Genomic DNA, 21,919 nt, shown 5'->3' on the forward strand with positions numbered 1-21,919 from the left:
TTGTGTTTTTTTTTCTCTGTTTTTTCAGTATTAAGTCAAACACATTTTGTTACTGTTCCAGATCTAAAAGAAGCATTGTGATTGATGACAACAATACCAGTTATACCCCTACATATTTAAATGTGACAGTCCTACGGAGGACATATCTTGAATAAGTTTTCTCCTATAAATATTATACCTTCTCTTTCCTGCCACCATAGACAAAGAAGCTAACGCAGACACAGTATCAGCCTCCTCCATTTCTCTTTTCTGAGCCTCCATCAATGAATACTGTATTGTTCCCAGGTACTTTTGTACTACAGGCCAATATTTAGCTGGAAATGAAACAAATAATATTTTTTATTCAGGTACATCAATATAAACTACACAATACTGCACACAACACAAAACCCATGATTATGCCAAAATAAGAACCTAAGAGTTTCGTAGACCTAGGGGGAAGTATGGACATTGTCTCCCTTTATTATTGTTATATGAAGACTTCAGTAAAAAAATCAAAATAAACGAAAATCAATATAAAATCAATGCTAATGAACTCCAGCCTTCTGCATATGCATGTTTTTTCACCTCTAGTATTGTTTGTTTCGATATTGTATGTAAATTATATAGAAAAAGAATCATATGATTACTGCAAATTTGTAGTATCTGATTACTAAAGGAGTATTAACAGTTAAACAATCAGGCGCGTAGCTACGTTTACGTCAAAACGCCCGGGCGTACACTTGAATTTTGGTAAAAAGAATATTTTCATCTCAATACAATAAGAAGAACTGGTTAAAGTCATATTATAAGCCTTGCATATCTTTCTTCAGTGGCTTGTATAATTACAAATAAAAGTGACGAAATTTACTTTTCAATCAAAAGGTATCGTATTATTCATTTGTTCATTTTCTGTCAAAGTCTGAATCTACTGTGAATTCTAATTACTTTCCCTTTGTTTAAAGCTATTCATTACCTGTTGAGATTTGCATTTTTGTCGAGTCTGCAACTTTTTAGTCTCGAAAGCGAGACATAGCAATCCTAAATTCCGTCGGCAGCGTCAACATCTTGGTTCAGCATGTTGTGAAAAGTTTTTTTAGATATCAATGACTGTCAACTATTTATGAAATTTTACGACAGTTGGATATATATTTAATTTTACCGTATTTACTGATAAAAGGAATTTCTTTTTGCAGTTAACAAGTAGATACAGTCTAGGGTTTTTTGCTACACATCAATTACATTGTCTAACCTTCATCGAATTTTATGAAACTTAATAGAAGCTTTTTTATGATTAATGTCTGAACCAAAATTTTAAAAGTGTTTTTGTTTTAATTTTTCAGTTTACGGACTTATCTTTTCGCAACTAACAGACGATCTGTTTAATACTTTAAATGATAATTTTTGAAACCTTCATAGATTACCATGAAACTTTGGCAGAAGAAGATCATGAAAAAATATCTAAAGAAAATGTTTAATATTCTTAAATCCTGGAATAGACTAATAAATGGATTATTTTTTGCGGAAGTAATCATAAGCTTAGGCGAGATCTAGGGTTCAACGGAAACCTTTACGAATTTTCATAAGACACCCAAAAACTATCAAAATTAATTATTTCATGTCCATTAACGAAATTTGCACATGAAAAGGGGTCTTGATTGAGTGATTGCTTTACCCCATGGCTCCTTTTAAACATATTTAGAGTAACTGGTTTGGACATTTTCTCTAAAACCAAATCAACACAATGAATGAATTAAACATAAAAGATAAACAAAATAGACTCTAAAGTATGTTGCTATTGGTGAGTTTTAATTTTATTGACAGAAATGGTATCTCATTCTTGATAACTCGTTCACTTCAGAGGGGCTTTGCCCCTCGAACCCACTACCAACAGGTGCTATGACCTGGACACGATGGGGCCCTCAGACCCCTTGCCGAGGTTCGGGCGTACACTTAAAAATGGCCTAGCTACGCCACTGACAATGAATTCTGTATCATCTTAAAGTTAAAAAGTCTAGTGCTACGCGCGTTATTCAGTGTGCACAACATTTTTTATGTTATTTCTTCATAGACAGAAAAAATATTAGTCATTCCTATAATAATTTAAGGTAAAATTTATATTAATTGCATACCCTGAGTTTTCAAGACTTCTTCAAAAGTTTCTAAGGCTGGGGCACATGATGGTCTCTGCAGTTCTCCCTCCTGAACTGAAGGTAACTATAAAATAAAACATTACAGTATTAGTAAATATAGGTAATGTAATGTAATAGTTCCAAGATACAAACATATGATGGCTTAAAATTATTATTTATATTAAATTTTCAAAATAATTCTAATGGATTAATTATTATTGATATCAAATTTTCAACATAATTTTAATGGCTTAATTATTATTAACATTAAATTTTCAACATAATTTTAATGGCTTAATTATTATTAATATTAAATTTTCAACATAATTTTAATAAGTTTCAATACTGAGGAAATTATCATGAATTTGAATATCAAATATCCATTCATTTTTTTGGACAGGTTAAACAAACTGTTAAAAAACTAGAGGCTCTAAAGAGCCTGTGTCGCTCACCTTGGTCTATGTGAATATTAAAGGAAGCAGATGGATTCATGACAAAATTGTGTTTTGGTGATGGTGATGTGTTTGTACATCTTACTTTACTGAACATTCTTGCTGCTTAAAATTATCTCTATCTATAATGAACTTGGCCCATTAGTTTCAGTGGAAAATGTTAGTAAAAATTTACAAATTTTATGAAAATTGTTAAAAATTGACTATAAAGAACAATAACTCCTAAGGGGGTCAATTGACCATTTCGGTCATGTTGACTTATTTGTAAATCTTACTTTGCTGAACATTATTGTTGTTTACAGTTTATCTCTATCAATAATAATATTCAAGATAATGACCAAAAACAGCAAAATTTCCTTAAAACTAACAATCCAGGGTCAGCAACCCAACAACGGGTTGTCCGATTCATCTAAAAATTTCAGAGCAGATAAATGTTGACCTGATAAACAATTTTACTCCGTGTCAGATTTGCTCTAAATGCTTTGGGTTTTGAGTTATAAGCCAAAAACTGCATTTTACCCCATGTTCTATTTTTAGCCATGGCGGCCATCTTGGTTGGATGGCTGGGTCACCGGACACATTTTTCAAACTACTAACCCAAAAGATGATTGTGGCCAAGTTTGGATTAATTTGGCCAAGTAGTTTCAGAGGAGAAGATTTTTGTAAAAGATTACTAAGATTTACGAAAAATGGTTAAAAATTGACTATAAAGGGCAATAACTCCTAAAGGGGTCAACTGACCATTTCAGTCATGTTGACTTATTTGTAAATCTTACTTTGGTGAACATTATTGCTGTTTATAGTTTATCTCTATCTATAATGATATTCAAGATAATAACCAAAAAGAGCAAAATTTCCTTAAAATTACTAATTCAGGGCCAGCAACCCAACAACGGGTTGTCCGATTCATCTGAAAATTTCAGGGCAGATAGATCTTGAACTGATAAACAATTTTACCCCATGTCAGATTTGCTCTAAATGCTTTGGGTTTTGAGTTATAAGCCAAAAACTGCATTTTACCCCATGTTCTATTTTTAGCCATGGCGGCCATCTTGGTTTGATGGCCGGGTCACCGGACACATTTTTCAAACTACTAACCTAAAAGATGATTGTGGTCAAGTTTGGATTAATTTGGCCCAGTAGTTTCAGAGGAGAAGATTTTTGTAAAATATTACTAAGATTTACGAAAAATGGTTAAAAATTGACTATAAAGGGCAATAACTCCTAAAGGGGTCAACTGACCATTTCAGTCATGTTGACTTATTTGTAAATCTTACTTTGCTGAACATTATTGCTGTTTACTGTTTATCTCTATCTATAATAATATTCAAGATAATAACCAAAAACAGCAAAATTTCCTTAAAATTACTAATTCAGGGGCAGCAACCCAACAACGGGTTATCCGATTCATCTGAAAATTTCAGGGCAGATAGATCTTCACCTGTTTAACAATTCTACCCCATGTCAGATTTGCTCTAAATGCTTTGGTTTTTGAGTTATAAGCCAAAAACTGCATTTTACCCCTATGTTCTATTTTTAGCCATGGCGGCCATCTTGGATGGTTGGCCGGGTCACCGGACACATTTTTTAAACTAGATACCCCAATGATGATTGTGGCCAAGTTTGGTTTAATTTGGCCCAGTAGTTTCAGAGGAGAAGATTTTTGTAAAAGTTAACGACGACGACGGACGACGACGGACGCCGGACGCCAAGTGATGAGAAAAGCTCACTTGGCCTTTTAGGCCAGGTGAGCTAAAAAGAAAATGTTAGATAAACAAACCTCATCTCCAGATAATGCCTTGACACACATTTCAGCTGCATCACTGATGGCAGTCAACTCATACCCTCCTTCCAATGCTAATACAATCTTACCATCAGCCAATGACATTAGCTCTCTTGTCATGTGACCATAACCTTGAAAAAATACACAATTGAATTTTTACAAATTGTATTTCAGAAATATTCATTTATTTAACCAATTGAAACTTCAAGTTTAAATATAATATTGTTGTCTCAGAATCTTAAAAGTAGCAGGTTGGATTACTGTTGAAATCACAACTTTAATTCAATAAAACCATTTCAATTTTAAACTGCCGCCTTTAAGTACTGTTTGCTGTACATCTCTTAGTATGTACAAGACCTCTGGTACCAATTTGAAAGTTTGAACAATGACCCTAACAATCATGTCTTCAGCAATGACCAAAATACTTTAGAAATATATATATTTTCTTAATCCTCAAAGGGCTCTCGTGCAGATATAGACATTTTACACTAATCAAACAATACCCTACCGCACAATCACCACTTCAGGTGTTGGTTCACTTATATTTTTTCTAATCGAACAATAATCAATCAACCATTACCTTCAATACAGAACGTTAGTCATGTTTGCATCATATTTATAAAAATTTACATTTAATTGTAAGTTATAAAAAGGTTTTTTAGTTTTTATTTCTAATATTTTCCAAATGAAATAATACAAGTTTATCACATATCTCCTACAATGTACCCCTAATATAACTTTATGAACAGAGTTATTTCCCTTATTTGACTGTAGCTATAAAACATTTCTTGTCTAGTGATATGATCTGAACCTGGTCATTGAACATCTATTATCACAATTTGACACTTTACACCTTTAAAGTTATTGTTAACATTTCAATAACAATATAAATATGTAACTATTACTTAAATTAGGTCCTACATATTTACTTTCAATAATAGCCCTTAATGCTTGAAATGTAAAACCAAATGACGATTCAGGGTTTGAAGAAAGGGGAGGGTAAGAGAAAAATACTTTTAAATATCTAGGCAAAACTTTTGTGGATCATTTTATGCCTAAAGAGATATTTTTTTAGAGAGAAAAAGTGGGGACAAAAGTCCTCTTTACCCCCAAAATGAAACCATCACTTGAAAGAACAAAGTACTACTGAATTCCAGAAAAGAGCTGAAAATACGACACAAATAAATATAACATACAGGCAGGTGAGACCTGGTATCCACCAAGAGGAGCAGGATGACCCATTGCTGCATCAAATCCAGATGAAACTAATACAGCTTCTGGACGAAATTCTCTGGCAATGGGCATTATAATGGTTCTGAAAAATAAACAAATTGTATTAAACAAACTATATCTTCCTTGAGTAAACTATTTTAAAGAGAGTAATTCAGCTCAGGGCTTCCAAAACGGTCATATATTCCGGTCATTTGTATAATGTCCGGTAAAAGTCCGGCTGGGGAAAGCATGAAACGGTCAACTACTTTTTAGTTTTCAAGGCTTTTTCGGTCATTTTAACATAAATTCACGATCTTTTTGACCCAACCTTTTGCCTTTAACATCCACACATTTCCGGTCATAAAAGTGACATGATGATTAATTACTATCAAAACAACCCCTTCTTTAATATTTTATAATTTTAATCAAGGCTAATTAGTTGTTGAAATCTACCTGTTAAGGTGACAGGTAAACTATTTTCAGTACGGACATCGTATAAATTGATCGGTCTATTCATAATTATTTTCTTACATTTCAGCGGTTTTTATCTAATTGATTTAGTCCAAAAGATTAAAATTATAAGAAATTAGTTTATCAACATAATTTGATGCAAAATTAAAAAAGGTTTTTAAAGAAAAATCGTCAGAACTACGTTGTATGAACTAGAACACATGTGCGCGTGTGCACAGGTGGGAAATTTAATTATGCATCCTAAATTTCTTCAACCAGGTGCTCCGCAGGGCGCAGCTTTATACGACCGCAGAGGTCGAACCCTGAACAGTTGGGGCAAGTATGGACAAAACATTCAAGCGTGATACAGCTCTGAATTTGGATTGTGATCAAATTTTTGACATTATATGGGTTTTTTACACAAAACAAATGTCACGATTTTACAAATGAATTAAAGATTTCTTATTCAATCTTATTTAAATCTAAAATTAAATAGTTGACACAGCTTAGGTTTCTGACACAGAATGAATGTGGTCTAATGAACTTAAAATTTTTTTTTTGCCTTTGAGCAATTCACTATGCTGTTGAATATTAATCCTCTCAAAAAAATGTTTGAAGAAATTTTCTTTTTATTTATGAAATCTGAAATGAGAAAAATTTAACCCCCCCCCCCTTTTTTTTTCACATCCCCCTTTCCCTTTTTCCAAAACTGATATCAATTCAAATTTCTAATGGAGTTTGCAACAATAACTTCTCTTAAATACATCATAAAATATTAAAATGTAAAATAAAGTGCTTGTTATCACTGAATGGTAAAGATTGGTTGGTAGTAAAAGTGAATATACATTGTATATTGTATAAAACAATGATTTAAGTTGATTCAACTTCTATTCTGAACAAAGAAAGATAACTCCAATTGAAAATTTCTTGCTATTGCACAATATTGTGCAATTAGATATTTCTTGCTATTGCGCAATATTGTGCAATTGAAAATATTTGCTATTGCACAATACTGTGCAATTGAAGATTTCTTGCTATTGCGCAATACTGTGCAATTGAAAATTTCTTGCTATTGCACAATACTGTGCAATTGAAGATTTCTTGCTATTGCTGAATACTGTGCAATTGAAAATTTCTTGCTATTGCACAATACTTAATATAATAATTTTGGATCCTGATTTGAACCAACTTGAAAAATGGGTCCATAATCAAAAATCTAAGTACATGTTTAGATTCAGCATGTCAAAAAAGCCCAAGAATTCATTTTTTGTTAAAATCAAACTTAGTTTAATTTTGGACCCTTTGGACTTTAATGTAGACCAATTTGAAAACGGGACCAAAACTTAAGAATCTACATACACAGTTAGATTCGGTATATCAAAGAACCCCAATTATTCAATTTTTGATGAAATCAAACAAAGTTCAATTTTGGACCCTTTGGGCCCCTTATTCCGAAACTGTTGGGACCAAAACTCCCAAAATCAAACTCAACCTTCCTTTTATGGTCATAAACCTTGTGTTTAAATTTCATAGATTTCTATTTACTTATACTAAAGTTATGGTGCGAAAACCAAGAATAACGCTTATTTGGGCCCCTTTTTGGCCCCTGATTCCTAAACTGTTGGGACCTCAACTCCCAAAATCAATCCCAACCTTCCTTTTGTGGTCATAAACCTTATGTTTACATTTCATTGATTTCTATTTACTTATACTAAAGTTATTGTGCGAAAACCAAGAATAATGCTTATTTGGGCCCTTTTTTGGCCCCTTATTCCTAAAATATTGGGACTAAAACTCCCAAAATCAATCCCAACCTTCCTTTTGTGGTCATAAACCTTGTGTTAAAATTTCATAGATTTCTATTCACTTTTACTAAAGTTAGAGTGCGAAAACTAAAAGTATTCGGACAACGACGCCGACGACGACAACATTATACCAATATACGACCAAAAAATTTTCAATTTTAGCGGTCGTATAAAAATGCTAAAATTATCACTGATACCTGTATCTAACTATCATTTCAAGTATTTTGTTGAAGAAATAACGTGGAAAGAGCTTCTTTACTCAGTCGTGCTTTGTAAACGTACACGGATTTTACGTATCTGTTTATGGTCCATGTTTTACCATTGTCAAGTCAACATCCGGTTTTAGAAAAATGTGATTTTAAAAACGAAAGTAAAGATTTTGACAATGTCATTTTGCACAAATAAAGAGTCTTAGGGAGATATGAGCATGGTGATGTGCACCATTTTAATGATGCCCTGCCAATTTAACAGTTTACATCTGAACATCAAATTCATATCAAAGTAAAGTTTAAAATCGTTTTTTTTTTTTAATCTAATGTCAATCATTGGAATGGCAATCTGATTACCATAATTGCCTTTTGTGATTAAGTCTAAAGGGATTAAAATCCGGATTAGATATAAAATGTCCGGCTGGCTGAAATATTTTTTGGGAGCTCTGATTCAGCTCTGTTTATTATCATAACTACAGAAATAGTTTCACAAAAGTAACACATTGTAATGCATCAAAATTATGTCCTATTCAGTTATTTATTGTCAGCATTTTTTTTACTCCAAATTAAAATTGTCAGACAGGAGTGCAGATAATAGGTCCTTCAAACATTAAATTTTAAGCAAGTGAACATATTGCATCTGTAATTCTTAAACATGCCATTGAATATTTTTAACTCTTTTGAAAGCTGGTTTTGAAGTATCAAATTTATACAAAGGAAGAATTCAAGAAACACATTCAACCTGAAACAAAAGATTCTTAGAAATAAATTTAAACTGGATAGGTTTATCCATTATAACCATCTAACTAAAGTATTATACTTTAGTTAATCAGAATGCCTTATGAAAGCAAGGCGACACCAAAAATAGTTTCTGCCTCACAAACAATCAAAATCAATGAACATTGATGAAATGATTTCTGATTGCCATCACATCTTGTTCCACTTACCTAAATGCTGCCAAGTATTCAGCATCACCCATCGGTGGTGTTAACAACCCTCCAAATGCAATGTTCACATTGTAACCTTGACCTTTATTTTGTCCACATTCTTCAATTGATCCTGTTCCTGGGAAAAAGTTACCACTGTCATGACGATGTATAGATATGTACAGTACACTTGGGTCATCATAAAATATCTGCTGCGTTGAATTACCATGATGTACATCCTAAAACAAGAAGGGAATATCTTATGTGAAATTGAAAAAGCCATATCATATACTTCATTATATATATGTAACTAAATGGTGATTATTTTAATAGATATAACATATATAAAATAACAATTCACCAAAGTTGAAAACTGCACAAATCATTTTTTAAGTTATTGTCAGAAATCTGTTAAAATCCCTCTTTTTTATTGAATAAAACTCCCTAACTTTGAAACATAATATTTAAAATTTATATTATCAAAATTGAGTTCAGGTCAATAGATATAAATAATTCACCAAATTTTCTTGCAAATTGGTTTCAGTGTTCTTGAGTTATTGTCCAACATAGACAGACAGACAGACAAACAGATGCACATTATTTCTATGTCCTTTGCACCATGTTGTAGGACATTAAAACATTGAACAGATTACTTTACACTTACCCAATCAACAATCAATATCTTTTCTAACTTCATCTTTTCTCTCAATTGTTTAGCTGCTATGGCAACCGAGTTGAAATAACAGAATCCCCTGCAAAATAAAACAATATCATTCACTCAAAACAACATCCTCCAACAATCTTATACAGTTTATTTCTATTACAGTGTAACTTACCTTTGACTTTGATATTTAAGGTTCAGCTACATATTATAGAGGATTATTTACTTAGTTTATTTAGAATTTAGAATGGACCAATTTTACAAATTTGGAGACTACAGAATTTTTAAAATAGCAAGCTTGTAACTTCATTTTTAACAGTACACATCATCTTTTGTAAGTATTATACATGAATTTAAATTGAATTAGTGGACAAAATGTATCTTAAATCTGTCATTCACGTTGAAGATATCATGTTGACTTCAAAACGTCTAATGGCTTTTAGTGTGTTTTTTTTAATTTTTTATTGATCTTTTTGGTGTTCAAACTACAGTGCATACATACATTTTAACAATACATTAGTGAATGACATGATATTTATGGCATTGTTATACTATTGATATTTTACCATAAAGACATAGTAAAAATTTACCAAGTAAATGATGAGAATACTCAGTATATGATATGTCTAAAGGATACTTTGGAATACATTAAATATATATGATCATATCAAAAATACATTTAATTAAATAACTTCCAAAAGTCCTCCCCATCTGTCGACAAATGACTCATGTTTGTCTTTAGAAAGATATAAATATTCTAATATCTCCAGACGTCTTTTCAAAAATTTAAGAAAAGCTTGCACAGATATTAACAGTCTGTCTTATTGTGTATTCTTTACATAACTAATATTATACTTTGCCTGTAGAATACAATAATTTAAAACTAAGTTATCAGATTTCAATACACCAAAAATAACACTGTCTTTATTCAAAAATATTTTAACTCCAAAAACTAAATACACCAATTAGAAAATTCTCTCCAAAATTGTTTTATTTCTGTACATTTAAAAAATTTATGCTCTATAGTTTCTATTTCGTTACAACTGGCACATTCATTAGTTAAGGAAAGTTTATATTTTTCCAGTAGATAATTATGTGAGACTATTCTGTGTAAAGTTTTATATTGGAAAGCTTGTAGTTTGCTTTTTATAGTACATTTAAAAGCTAGTGAATAAATATTGTTCCACTTTTCGTAACTAATTTCTATATTAAAACTTTCTTCCCAACTTTGTTGTGAAATAGGAGAAACACTTCCCTGATCGATAAAAAGTGAATATACATCTTTTGAGACGGCTTTTAGTGTTATTGGATTGGTCTCTGATGCATTTCCTGTGGATTTATTTATTTTTCGTGGGTACCAGTTTTTTTTTCGAGGATTGAGGAAAACATTCCATTTTTGAGAAAATTTGATTTCATGGTTTTGCTTAAGTCATCAATATATTTATATGGAAGACTTGTAATTTGTTGAACATTTAATTCATGGTTTCCCTGTACCCAGTGACCTTCTGACAACAGAACATAACAGAGACATTGTGACTATAAAAACATGTACATGTATAAGGCTGGTGTGTACTTACATTGGTTGGTGTGATTCTGCATGATGACCAGGTGGCCGCACAACAGCAAAACCATTCTACAATAAAAACAAAACACAATTAAAATATAGTGAGAAATGTACAATCATTATCAATAATGTGTCCTTTAATCAACTTGTTACTTTTTAAATCATTCTTCTTATCATATAACTGAAAATACTGCAAAAGAAAACCCCAATTAATCTCAATATAAAACAATATTTAAACTTTTTTTCTTTTCATTTATAATGAATGGTACCAAATATGAAAATAAATGGGATGACAGGCCTTTACAACAACAATTATTCTATCATTTAGACTGTCAAATTTTATCAACATGTGCTGAATAAATCCATTAAACAACTTACCTTCAGTTCCCGTGCTGCCACCTTTAATGACAAGTCTACAACACAGCCAACAGCCTGAAAAATAAACAAAACTTTATTATATTATTTTGTTTAATATTCAAAGAAAGTCCTGCATTAAAATCAGATAGAGAAAAACTGTCTATCATATGATGAAAGGAAAGAATACTCAAAACTATTCAGCTATCTTTATAGTAAAATCTGCTCATTGAATGTCCAGACAACAGCTTAATCTTACACTGCTGGTTAAATTGACTCATAGGCTGTCAAGCCAACAACTTAACTTGACCATGCTTGTTAAATCATGGTCATTGGGTGTCTAGCCATCTATATCATTTAAAACTGTTGGTTGCATGCCAATCAAACAGCTTGATTTGACATTGTTGGAAAAATTTGGTCACTGCATGTCCATTGAACAGTTTCATTTTGCAATGTATTACAATACCATTATCTGTCCACTGAACAGCCTAATAACACATTAGAGATGTAGTATGATGCCCACCAAATTCAAATGGAGTGGATGAAGGCAATTACAGGCAACAGTACTGCCTACATTGCTTGTCCAGTCAGCAGTACAATATTGGTTAAATCTGTGTATTACATGTCTTGAATTCATTTTTTTTGGGGTATTCTTACACTGTTTTCCAATACTAATATATGAGTCCCCATACCTATTCCCCATTTAAATCATAGTTAAACAAGTTAGTTCAAGATTCAGCAACAAAAACAATTTTATTTCAACTAAATTATGTCATATACCATGTTTAAGTTAGGTTTACATGTGATGATTAAAATAGGCATCCTGTTGTAATGTATCAGTAGGTAAAATGTGTAATAAAACCCATTAACAGCATTATAATCATCTTCTTATTTTACAGGAAACAATATGATATCTGATGACCTGTCCTTTGTATAAATCAATTACAGATTAACAGGTGTTAATACTATAGATCAATGCTATTTGTTAGAAAATTAGTAAACAAGCTCAACATATTTGTATTTGTTTTTTCCTATTCTTATTACTTCAATATCAGCTGACGTCATCCATATTTGGCCTTGTAAATATCACTTACTAATCAACACAGATGATTATATCCATTCATGTATAATGTATTATTGTAAATTCAGAAATTATTGTGAAAGATGCCACAGGGTTATAATTGCAAAAATTTAAACTGACATTTTTTTAATTTTTTTTATATGAATTAAACAGGATTTTCACAATGTGGCAAAAATTAAAATAGCATTTTAATCTAAAATGACAAAATTGCAATATTAAATGCAGCCAATAATTTCTGAATTTACAGAATTTATGGCCTGGTATGATATAAAGATGTGGTGAGGTTATTGTGAAACCTCATATAGCTGTAAGGACCTTTTATTTGTACAGATCATGTTTGGGTCTTTTCCCTCCCAGAAGGTTTTAAAAAAAAACCCAAAAAAACAAGTTTTTTAATAATTAAAATTTGTTTCATTGAGGTTGAAAAAATGGGCATTATTCAGATTATAATTGTTATTCTAAAATGTTCACTTCTTGGTCCATAACCAGACTAATCCTGAAAAGTTAACTGATTGTCAGACAAGGTAACTGACACCTTATATATACAATTTTATGAATGGTTTGAAAATGCGTAATACTCGGTCAGTGTTGCATGAATTAATGGAAAAACAAATTAAATGATTTTCACATAAAAACAACTATATGCATGAAGGTTAAGGGCTTTTTCCTTTTTAATTTCTTGCATACCCATTGAAATGTAACAGTTTTTATCATGTTAAATTGATATTTGATTTTCAATAATGTTAAAATTGATATTCAATAAGTACCTGAACAACTTCAGTAACAGCTTTCATCAAACTGGGATTAAACTAGTGCATAAACCTTGTTTGCACTTTGAATCAAGAAAATAAATGAACAAGTGAACATTGTTTGATTGTGTTGTTGGGTTTCTTGAATTGATTTTCCCACATCTCCTTTTATTCATACTTTATGATACTTAATTACAACAATTTTAGCTCGTTCTAACTACAATAATACATGTATATACTTAATTAGCAAAATGTGAATGGTTGGTATCTATACAGGTATAATAACAGTTAAAACGTAAACAATTGTGAGGACATCTAGATTGAATTTATTTTACATACATTTACACCATCCCTTTGTATCTTATTCATATGGTTAAAATCATCATTACATAGTTAATTCTTTTCTTTATAATCTGATATTACTTTTCTGAAGTATTAATTGAAATTACATAAACAAGCAATTTTCTGTTTACCTCAATTTATCTGTTTCCAAGGTAACATACATTATTTATTTCCTACTGTTTTAGTGTTATGAACAGGTGTTACTTGAATGATTAAACTTACAAGTTTTATGTTACCACTGGAGTGTTTATAAAAGTATCGATTTGCAGAGACAGTATTGAGGTCACTATTTCATTTATATTAAAATAACCCAGGAATTGGAGGCCCAAATGTGGCGGTTTTTCTCATCAGGCCCCAGAAAACTAGAACAGAAAATAGAGGTCAAAATGAGACTGTTTCTCTTACCAGGCCCTATAAACAAGAACAGAAAATAGAGGTCCAAATGAGACTTTTCACTCAACACTGAACAGGCCCTATAAACAAGAACAGCTAATAGAGGTCTAAATGAGACTGTTTCCCTCACCAGACCATGTAAACAAGAACAGAAAATAGAGGTCCATTGATATTCTTTTCTTCACCAGGCCCTGTAAACAAGAAAAGAAAATAGAGGTCCAAATGAGAATGCTTTTCTCACCAGGCACTATAAACAAGAACAGCTAATAGAGGCCCAAACGAGACTGTTCACTCATCAGGCCCTATAAACAAGAACAGCTAATTGAGGTCCAAATGAAACTGCATTTCTCACCAAGCCCTATATGAAGAACAGATAATAGAGGTCCAAATAAGACTGTTTCCCTCAACAGGCCCCATAAAACAAAACAGAAAATAAAGGTCCTAATGAAACTCTTTATCTCAACAGGTTATTAACCTTTTCATATAATTTCTAGTTGACTCAATAAGCTAAAATAATCCTAGAAAGGATAGCTTACCTAACATTTAGCTCAAATTACCTGCTATTTTTTTTTTCAGTAACGGTAAAAAGACTTCATTCACATTCAATCATTTTATAAGAATTATATGACTATTATATAGTGAAGTTATCCTCACAGAAACTGATTAAATTTATAGTATACTTTTTTTTTAAACTTGCAAATATATACTTTAGTTTAACTAGAGTGCACATGTCTCATTATCATTGATTTCATGTTGAAAGTCTGTAATTTGAAATTTCACAACAAAGTATCACATAAACTTAACATTATCAAAGTTCTTTGAAAATGAGGACATAATATATGAGAAATAGACCAAAACTACAAAAACCAAACATTGTCCAATGAACCATGAAAATGAGGTCATGGACAAATGACACTTGACATTTGTGAAAGTACACCTTACTGTCATTACATACACCAAATATAGTAGACCTATTGCTTATAGTATCTTAGATATGGATTTAACCTGAAAAAACTTAACCTTGTTCACTCATCCATGAAATGAGGTTCAGGTCAATAAATTAAATATAAAATGCTATAGACATCTGTTGTATATGGTTAACTTGACTTTGGAAATGTCAACCCTGTCGATCTTTTACATAAGTCTTAAGTGGGGGGGGGGGTTGGATGGCTATTTCAATACTTAATTGATAGGGATGCCGCTGTGGTTTTGTTACCCAAGCATTTTCATGGAAATTTAGATTTCATTTATTGCTTAGGAAAAAATGTAACCTTTTCCCATATTGACAAGGTACACACATATCAAATATAGATACATGTATTCTTATACTCATAATATAAACAAGGGAGAAGTTAATATTCCAAAAATCTATTTCCAAGCATTCACTTAATGCTGTAAATGATGTCAAGGACAATGGACATATGACAGACAGTCACTTAATATTAGTATGAAGCATCCAGGTCTTTTACTTTCTGAAATATTAAGCTTTTAAGTAATAATTAGACACCACTGTTGCAACCATCACCAGACTATTATCCCTATGGGACAGAAGTTGCAGTCTAGATAAAAACGCATTTTTATGCCCCACCTACGATAGTAGAGGGGCATTATGTTTTCTGGTCTGTGCGTCCGTTCGTCCGTTCGTTCGTCTGTTCGTTCGTCCGTTCGTTCGTCCGTCTGTCCCGCTTCAGGTTAAAGTTTTTGGTCGAGGTAGTTTTTGATGAAGTTGAAGTCCAATCAACTTGAAACTTAGTATACATGTGCCCTATGATATGATCTTTCTAATTTAAATGCCAAATTAGAGTTTTGACCCCAATTTTACGGTTCACTGAACATAGAAAATGATAGTGCAAATTTCAGGTTAAAGTTTTTGGCTTCAGGTTAAAGTTTTTGGTCAAGGTAGTTTTTGATGAAGTTGAAGTCCAATCAACTTGAAACTTAGTATACATGTGCCCTATGATATGATCTTTCTAATTTAAATGCCAAATTAGAGTTTTGACCCCAATTTTACGGTTCACTGAACATAGAAAATGATCGTGCAAATTTCAGGTTAAAGTTTTTGGCTTCAGGTTAAAGTTTTTGGTCAAGGTAGTTTTTGATGAAGTTGAAGTCCAATCAACTTGAAACTTAGTATACATGTGCCCTATGATATGATCTTTCTAATTTAAATGCCAAATTAGAGTTTTGACCCCAATTTCACGGTCCACTGAACATAGAAAATGAAAGTGTGAGTTTCAGGTTAAAGGTTTTGGTCAAGGTAGTTTTTGATGAAGCTGAAGTCCAATCAACTTGAAACTTAGTACACATGTTCCTTATGATATGATCTTTTTAATTTTACAGCCAAGTTAAATTTTTGACCCCAATTTCACGGACCACTGAACATAGAAAATTAAAGTGTGAGTTTCAGGTTAAAGTTTTTGGTCAAGGTAGTTTTTATGCCCCGTCTACGATAGTAGTAGGGGCATTATGTTTTCTGGTCTGTGCGTCCGTTCGTCCGTCTGTTCGTTCGTCTGTTCGTTCGTCTGTTCGTTCGTCCGTTCGTCCGTCTGTCCCATGTCAGGTTAAAGTTTTTGGTCGAGGTAGTTTATGATGAAGTTATAGTTGCATCCATTTGTAACTTTACATACATAGTCATTATAATAGGGAATTTCTAAAAAGTACCTCAAATTTAGGTTTTGGTCCTCATTTCATGGTTCATTGAACATGAAAATGAGATTGTGTGAAACAGCTCTTTGCCAGGTTAAAGTTTTTGGTCAAGGTAGTTTTTGATGAAGTTGAAGTCCAATCAACTTGAAACTTAGTATACATGTGCCCTATGATATGATCTTTCTAATTTAAATGCCAAATTAGAGTTTTGACCCCAATTTTACGGTTCACTGAACATAGAAAATGATAGTGCAAATTTCAGGTTAAAGTTTTTGGCTTCAGGTTAAAGTTTTTGGTCAAGGTAGTTTTTGATGAAGTTGAAGTCCAATCAACTTGAAACTTAGTATACATGTGCCCTATGATATGATCTTTCTAATTTAAATGCCAAATTAGAGTTTTGACCCCAATTTTACGGTTCACTGAACATAGAAAATGATAGTGCAAATTTCAGGTTAAAGTTTTTGGTCAAGGTAGTTTTTGATGAAGTTGAAGTCCAATCAACTTGAAACTTAGTATTCATGTGCCCTATGATATGATCTTTCTAATTTAAATGCCAAATTAGAGTTTTGACCCCAATTTTACGGTTCACTGAACATAGAAAATGATAGTGCAAATTTCAGGTTAAAGTTTTTGGCTTCAGGTTAAAGTTTTTGGTCAAGGTAGTTTTTGATGAAGTTGAAGTCCAATCAACTTGAAACTTAGTATACATGTGCCCTATGATATGATCTTTCTAATTTAAATGCCAAATTAGAGTTTTGACCCCAATTTTACGGTTCACTGAACATAGAAAATGATAGTGCAAATTTCAGGTTAAAGTTTTTGGTCAAGGTAGTTTTTGATAAAGTAGAAGTCCAATCAACTTGAAACTTAGTATACATGTTCCATTTGATAAGATCATTCTAATTTTAATGCCAAATTAGAGAATTTATTCCAATTTCACAGTCCTTTAAACATAGAAAATGATAGTGTGAGTGGGGCATCCGTGTACTGTGGACACATTCTTGTTGCTTTTGTTTTAAAATTTACTAAATGAAAATTTTAAATGTTGAAGCTATGCAAAACGAAACATATACAAATAAAAGAACACATTTCCAATGTCCATAAATTGCACATATTTAATCAGTCCAAGGGCAATAACAAAAATATGATTAATATTTCCAAAGGACATAACTCTTAAAAAATACAGATCATTGTTGATTCTCAAACTTGACCAAGACATTGCTGATATAAACCGATGGCATAAGTTCTGTAAAAAACTGACAGGTTTGTACACATTTGATGTCTGTGTGCCCTGAATCGTTTTGTGCAAGGACAATAACTAAATCATTATGACATTATAAGGCTTTCATCTTTGAAACTTAATATGATACTCCTGCTGTGTCTTTATATAAGTTGATAAATAAAGAAACCAAGACTAATGTCATGCCCTTAAGGTTTTCCTCGTAATACTCTGTTTAAAGTCAAACATATAAAAAAAAAATTAAATATATATATTTGTAAATTGACGTTAATTCTTAGCATTTTACGTAAGTACTGTAATTTTTTATTGACCTTTTACTTTTAAATGTCATTCTTAGATATTTTTATCAAAATTATTTTAGTACTTTGAAGTACAAGACTCAGGGGAGAACATTAAATGTTCAATAAAGTTTTTCATAATCATGATTAAAACTGACAAAAATAAAGTTTTTATGACAGAAACCTCAATTTAATGATCAACAAAAGGCATAACTATGTAACCTTTGTTTTTTTACAGTTATAAATTGTATCTTAATCTCTTTCTTTATTGTTTGTCACTTACTGTTCTGGCAGCTATGTATGTATGCATTTCATTCCACACTGTATCGGAATCCACACCAATTCCTCCACAAGGTAACAAAAAGAAACGCATATTTTCTGAAAAAGAAATAGCATAAAGAGAGTCTTACAGTGTACCACAGTGTTTCCAGATATAAAAGTAAACAGGCACACACATGTCAATTTTCAGTTTGTGTAATTATTATAATAGTTTAACAATAAGGATTAAAATGCCATTTCAAATAAGGTTATCTGCTTGATGCTTTGAATGCACTACAGTTTCTGATAGTAAATATCATGAAAAGCAAAACATTGGCTAGCTAAGAATATCAATTTCCTTATTTCCTTATAACTTTCTTAGGAACCACAAGACATGTGCCTCCACTAATGAATTATAACATCTAGCATGTTCATGTAGATATCAGTTATTTATATCTTGTAATTTATAAGTTACAAAAAAAAAACATACAGTGAAATACTTTTGACAGCATTCAAATACTATCTTACCAAATAAGCTTGGATCTAGACGCTGCCGGTTGAGGGGATTTGTCCCATATAATAATGTATGGGCTTCTGAATGGCAACTTTGTAATTCTTCCATGCTGGCTTTTCTACTTTTTATTCTCTGAAATATAAATAAAAGATGAACCTTCTTTACATCAAGATTAATGATGTATGCAGATGGTTTTCCTGACTGAATTACATACCATTTTTGTATTGATAAACATATGTTACTGTGTTCTAAATGTCATTTAGTCATGTGTTCTAAATGTCATGTGTTCTAAATGTCATTTAGATTTAAATCAGTGTCTTCTAACCATTACCTCTATCTATCTACAGATTAAATCAGTGTCATCTAACCATTACCTGTATCTATCTAAAGATTATCAGCTGTTCAAATCATCTTTGAACCAGAAATACAAGTTGATCACTTTATTGTATTGTGTAGTCATGATTATTAAAAAAGGCGTTAAAAAAAATACATTTTCAAACTTCCATTTTACTGGCTACAAAATTTTAAGTATTGCACAATGTTAAAAACAAAACTATTTTCTACATGATTTCCTTTTCTCAGTAACTGAAGAGTATTTGAGTCAATCCAATCAAACACAGAAACTTTGAGATGAATAAAAAAATATATTTCTGATTCATTATCAGTAAGTAAGTAAGTATCATTTGCAACAAAATGTTCAGTTGTCATATGGTCCTAAATATCACCTTTTCTCATTTAAATATGTAAAAGTCATATCTATGTGCAGCCTCAATTCTATGTTAACAACGACCTACACCTTGGGTCCAGGTGAGTTAAAAATATTTGAGTGAAATCAAGATATACAAATCTGAAAAAAAAAGAATATGGATTTGAAGTGTGACATAATGTCAAAGGACACAGATCTGAAGAAAGAACACTGATTTGAGACTGGACTTAAATTTACAAAAATAAGTCTACATGACATGAGCTTTTATAACTATTGATCAATCAATACTAACCTCACATCTAGATGTCAGTCCAGTTTCATGTAATCTAGACCATATACTGTGTAGACGGCCTTCATTCTCTGGATGATTTGAATTGTTATTACATGTGCATTGATGCTTCTGCATGATTGAATCATATGCTAAACCTAAAATGGATAAGGCTTAATCAACATCCAAATATCTAATTCATTCAACAACAAAAACAAGAAATTTCCGCTAAGTTTGTAGTTTGATTGTGGCAATGTAAAGCAATAATTTACCAGAGTTATATTTTACTATTATATTTAGTTGTGGCTTGGTAGTGGCAATGTAAAACAATAATTGTGGTTCAAAGGTGGCAATGTAAAAAAATTATTGTGGTTCAAAGGTGGCAATATAAACCAATAATTTGACCAGAAGTATATCTATATTTAGATGTGTTTTTTTTTTGTGGCACAGTGAAGCAATAATTTACCAGAGTTATATTTATATCTAATTGTGGTTTGGTTGTGGCAATGATTACCAATACCTGAAATATATTTCTATGTAGTTGTGGTTTGAAATTGGCAATGTTAATCAATCAAAAATAAATTACCTGTAGTATATCTATATCTAATTGTGGTTGGGTCAGATTCCTGTGTCTGTTGTGGTAGATTAGAGAAAGTAACAAGAGGACTGGACTGTGTCCTAGCTAATGGTCGATGGTGATGATGACGACGGTGTTTGACAGCCTCCCTTGGATGGTTTGGGAATGTTTGCTGTGGTTTTAACGTCTCACTTGACGATTCTTCCATGTGACTTTCCTTTACAACAATTACATCATCTGCATCTTGCTCTCTGGATTCTCTCATTTCCTAACAAAGATTAAAACAAGCATTCTTATAACTATCTTATTGCAATATTGGCAGCGATGAAAAAGGATGGTTATTCAAGAATCATGTGTCAATTTCTTTGTATATTCAGATTAGCATTATCAATAGTTTTTTTATCTTTAAAAAAGAAATTATCATTTTTACAAAGTTTTGGTTTATTTCTAGGATTTAAATGTTCGATCTTTGTCAAATTTAGCCACCTAATCAACATTCAAAATGATATATTTGTTGTAGATATTGGTTCTTGGTTCCTTTATGCTTAAAATCAGTGATTGCACATCTTTTTCGTTACCAGTTATCTGCAACCAATTCTATAGATTCGTTTATTTTTATGGGAACCAATTTTGTGGATTGCAGGAAAATTACCTTTTTGTTGATATGTGATTTCACTGTTTTCTGAAAGTCTGCATACAACCTAATCATAAATTTGTAATTCGTTGAACATCTAAATTTGTGGTTGACCTGTACCTAAGAAAACCATGAAAATTGATATCCCCTGAATAATAATGAATCCACAGTATTTGATTTACAATAACATTACTTGTTTTAACACACAACATGACATGTTATAAAATACCTGTTGTAACTTAGCTTCTGTTTCTTCATCAACATTCTCCATTCCAGCACGATGTAAGACAGCTTGTCGTATTTGTTGTTTAACTTGTTGTGAGTGCTGCTGTTGTAACAGCAAGTTTTGTTGTTGTAAAAATGGGTGTCCCAATGGCAGGGGTGCAGACTGAGTTCTGCCTAATGGTTTATGTCTATAGAAAAGAAAAGTTAATGTTTGTTAATACAATTCTTGTAGACCTCTTTCCAATTCATGCATTTTCCCTTACATTTTCTATGTCACAATGCTTAAATGCTTCTACATAATTTATGCCTATTGATCTACAGTCAACCTTTGTAACCCATTCATAATAAACACCCAAGTTGATCTATGAGATTCATGAGTAAAATTGAATATTGCTTGATTTATTTCATTTCAATAATAAACACCAGTTTTGAATTACTCTTTACTTACATCAAATTTGTCAGTATAATTTTTTTAAAGTAA

The 21,919-nt window shown here is 31.6% G+C and overlaps 1 protein-coding gene across 7 annotated transcripts in view; it reads right to left on the bottom strand.

Annotated features, from left to right (window-relative positions):
* The window catches only part of LOC143064862 (histone deacetylase 4-like), a 131,418-nt gene that overhangs the window by 3,689 nt on the left and 105,810 nt on the right, over positions 1-21,919 (bottom strand). For all 7 annotated transcript variants that reach the window (XM_076238019.1, XM_076238023.1, XM_076238017.1 and 4 more), the window contains 13 exons: positions 21,443-21,626; positions 20,589-20,847; positions 20,027-20,160; positions 19,043-19,160; positions 18,540-18,634; positions 11,552-11,605; positions 11,187-11,242; positions 9,613-9,700; positions 8,970-9,187; positions 5,543-5,661; positions 4,344-4,477; positions 2,112-2,196; positions 179-314 (listed from right to left, as the gene is read on the bottom strand). In XM_076238019.1, the coding sequence (XP_076094134.1) occupies positions 179-314; positions 2,112-2,196; positions 4,344-4,477; positions 5,543-5,661; positions 8,970-9,187; positions 9,613-9,700; positions 11,187-11,242; positions 11,552-11,605; positions 18,540-18,634; positions 19,043-19,160; positions 20,027-20,160; positions 20,589-20,847; positions 21,443-21,626 (1,680 nt within the window). The remainder of the gene's footprint in view (positions 1-178; positions 315-2,111; positions 2,197-4,343; positions 4,478-5,542; positions 5,662-8,969; positions 9,188-9,612; positions 9,701-11,186; positions 11,243-11,551; positions 11,606-18,539; positions 18,635-19,042; positions 19,161-20,026; positions 20,161-20,588; positions 20,848-21,442; positions 21,627-21,919) is intronic.

Source organism: Mytilus galloprovincialis, chromosome 2 (assembly GCF_965363235.1).
Source record: "Mytilus galloprovincialis chromosome 2, xbMytGall1.hap1.1, whole genome shotgun sequence".
In the NCBI taxonomy this organism is placed as follows: domain Eukaryota; kingdom Metazoa; phylum Mollusca; class Bivalvia; order Mytilida; family Mytilidae; genus Mytilus; species Mytilus galloprovincialis.